The sequence below is a fragment of the Pseudorasbora parva genome, chromosome 6, assembly GCF_024679245.1.
Source record: "Pseudorasbora parva isolate DD20220531a chromosome 6, ASM2467924v1, whole genome shotgun sequence".
Lineage (NCBI taxonomy): Eukaryota > Metazoa > Chordata > Actinopteri > Cypriniformes > Gobionidae > Pseudorasbora > Pseudorasbora parva.
The window spans coordinates 175,001-177,500 of record NC_090177.1 but is presented as its reverse complement, the minus strand read 5'-3'; the positions used below and the strand labels follow the sequence as shown (position 1 = coordinate 177,500).

Here is a 2,500-nt window from a genome sequence, read left to right as displayed (position 1 = left end):
CAAACGGACGAGGAGCGCAGTCAGAGACAGACGAGGAACACAGACAAGCATGCAGATAGAGACGGAGCGTATTTAGGCCACGCCCCCCGTTGGCTTTGTCATGCGTCAGGCGCCTCCTTGTCATTTCAGACTTATTACAAAACACAGGCCAATGTCTAAAAGCTGATGTGACGAGGTGTGCAGCACACAAGCTAAAGAACACGTAATTACGTTTTTTTAAGCTGACGACCCTAAAAAGCGAGCGTTTGAGGAGACTGAAGTGGACACAGGCAGTAAGAAGTGAAGCTTCAGCAGAAGACCGGGTCAGTTTTGGGATCCTGACCCTCAGTATGTCAGGAAGGGGATGCTGGTGTGCAGTGTGCAGTAAACATTTAGTCAAATATCCAAATGTCAGTGTTATATATTATATTTGCTGTCTCTGATTACTTTCTCCTCCAGTGGGCGTCGTTCTCAGTGTAGTATAACACGTCTCGCTCTCTCATTCTCGTTTCTGTCCTTAAACGCTCGTTATTTGGGTCAGCAGCGTATAAACACTTCTGGGTTCTTTGGCTTGTTTTCGGCACACCTCGTCATATCAGCTTTTAGACATTGTTAGATGATTTCTAATAAGTCTGAAATGACGAGGAGGCCCGCAGTAGAAAGCCAATGGAGAGCGTTGGTTTGTTTCCCCCCGGTGGGCGTGGCTTCAGATTATGACGCGTGTCGCTCCGTCTCTATGGAAATCATTGCGGCTGTAAAAATGATCGAGCCCGTTTTTTTAATTGTGCGATTAATTGATTTATTGCCTGTTAATAGGGAATAAAAGTGGCGTTGAGTCTCAGAGATGGTTTGCGTCACTCTCTCTGCAGGTCAGGGGCATCTCAGCCTCCTCCTCCCATGATGCTCTTGGGCGAGTGGGCGTCGGCCAGGACGCAGCGGGGCGTGGTGGGTCAGGTCAAAGGTCACGTGGTGCGAGTGCTGACCCTGCGGCTGCAGTGGACATGCTCTCTCTGCGGGAGCATCTTCACACAGGTCCTGATAACCCAGCATCCCCTTCCTGTTTGGCTGATTACCCAGCATCCCCTTCCTGTTTGGCTGATTACCCAGAATCCCCTTCCTGTTTGGCTGATTACCCAGAATCCCCTTCCTGTTTGGCTGATTACCCAGCATCCCCTTCCTGTTTGGCTGATTACCCAGCATCCCCTTCCTGTTTGGCTGATTACCCAGCATCCCCTTCCTGTTTGGCTGATTACCCAGCATCCCCTTCCTGTTTGGCTGATTACCCAGAATCCCCTTCCTGTTTGGCTGATTACCCAGCATCCCCTTCCTGTTTGGCTGATTACCCTGCATCCCCTTCCTGTTTGGCTGATTACCCAGCATCCCCTTCCTCTTTGGCTGATTACCCAGAATCCCCTTCCTGTTTGGCTGATTACCCAGAATCCCCTTCCTGTTTGGCTGATTACCCAGAATCCCCTTCCTGTTTGGCTGATTACCCAGCATCCCCTTCCTGTTTGGCTGATTACCCAGCATCCCCTTCCTGTTTTGCTGATTACCCAGAATCCCCTTCCTGTTAGGCCGATTACCCAGAATCCCCTTCCTGTTAGGCCTATTACCCAGAATCCCCTTCCTGTTTGGCCGATTACCCAGAATCCCCTTCCTGTTAGGCCTATTACCCAGAATCCCCTTCCTGTTTGGCTGATTACCCAGAATCCCCTTCCTGTTAGGCTGATTACCCAGAATCCCCTTCCTGTTTGGCTGATTACCCAGAATCCCCTTCCTGTTTGGCTGATTACCCAGCATCCCCTTCCTGTTTGGCTGATTACCCAGAATCCCCTTCCTGTTTGGCTGATTACCCAGAATCCCCTTCCTGTTTGGCTGATTGCCCAGCATCCCCTTCCTGTTAGGCTGATTACCCAGCATCCCCTTCCTGTTTGGCTGATTACCCAGAATCCCCTTCCTGTTTGGCTGATTACCCAGAATCCCCTTCCTGTTTGGCTGATTACCCAGAATCCCCTTCCTGTTTGGCTGATTACCCAGAATCCCCTTCCTGTTTGGCTGATTACCCAGAATCCCCTTCCTGTTTGGCTGATTACCCAGAATCCCCTTCCTGTTTGGCTGATTACCCAGAATCCCCTTCCTGTTTGGCTGATTACCCAGCATCCCCTTCCTGTTTGGCTGATTACCCAGCATCCCCTTCCTGTTTGGCTGATTACCCAGCATCCCCTTCCTGTTTGGCTGATTACCCAGCATCCCCTTCCTGTTTGGCTGATTACCCAGAATCCCCTTCCTGTTTGGCTGATTACCCAGAATCCCCTTCCTGTTTGGCTGATTACCCAGCATCCCCTTCCTGTTAGGCTGATTGCCCAGAATCTCCTTCCTGTTTGGCCGATTACCCAGAATCCCCTTCCTGTTTGGCCGATTACCCAGAATCCCCTTCCTGTTAGGCTGATTACCCAGCATCCCCTTCCTGTTTGGCTGATTACCCAGAATCCCCTTCCTGTTTGGCTGATTACCCAGAATC

At 50.7% G+C, this 2,500-nt stretch overlaps 1 protein-coding gene across 4 annotated transcripts in view; it reads left to right on the top strand.

The window, feature by feature from the left end:
• Positions 1-2,500, top strand: part of ctc1 (CTS telomere maintenance complex component 1) — a 65,882-nt gene that overhangs the window by 56,570 nt on the left and 6,812 nt on the right. For 3 of the 4 annotated variants that reach the window (XM_067445305.1, XM_067445304.1, XM_067445306.1), the window contains one exon: positions 849-1,011. The exons of the other annotated variant lie outside the window; for it this stretch is intronic. In XM_067445305.1, the coding sequence (XP_067301406.1) occupies positions 849-1,011 (163 nt within the window). The remainder of the gene's footprint in view (positions 1-848; positions 1,012-2,500) is intronic. 4 annotated transcript variants of the gene reach the window in all.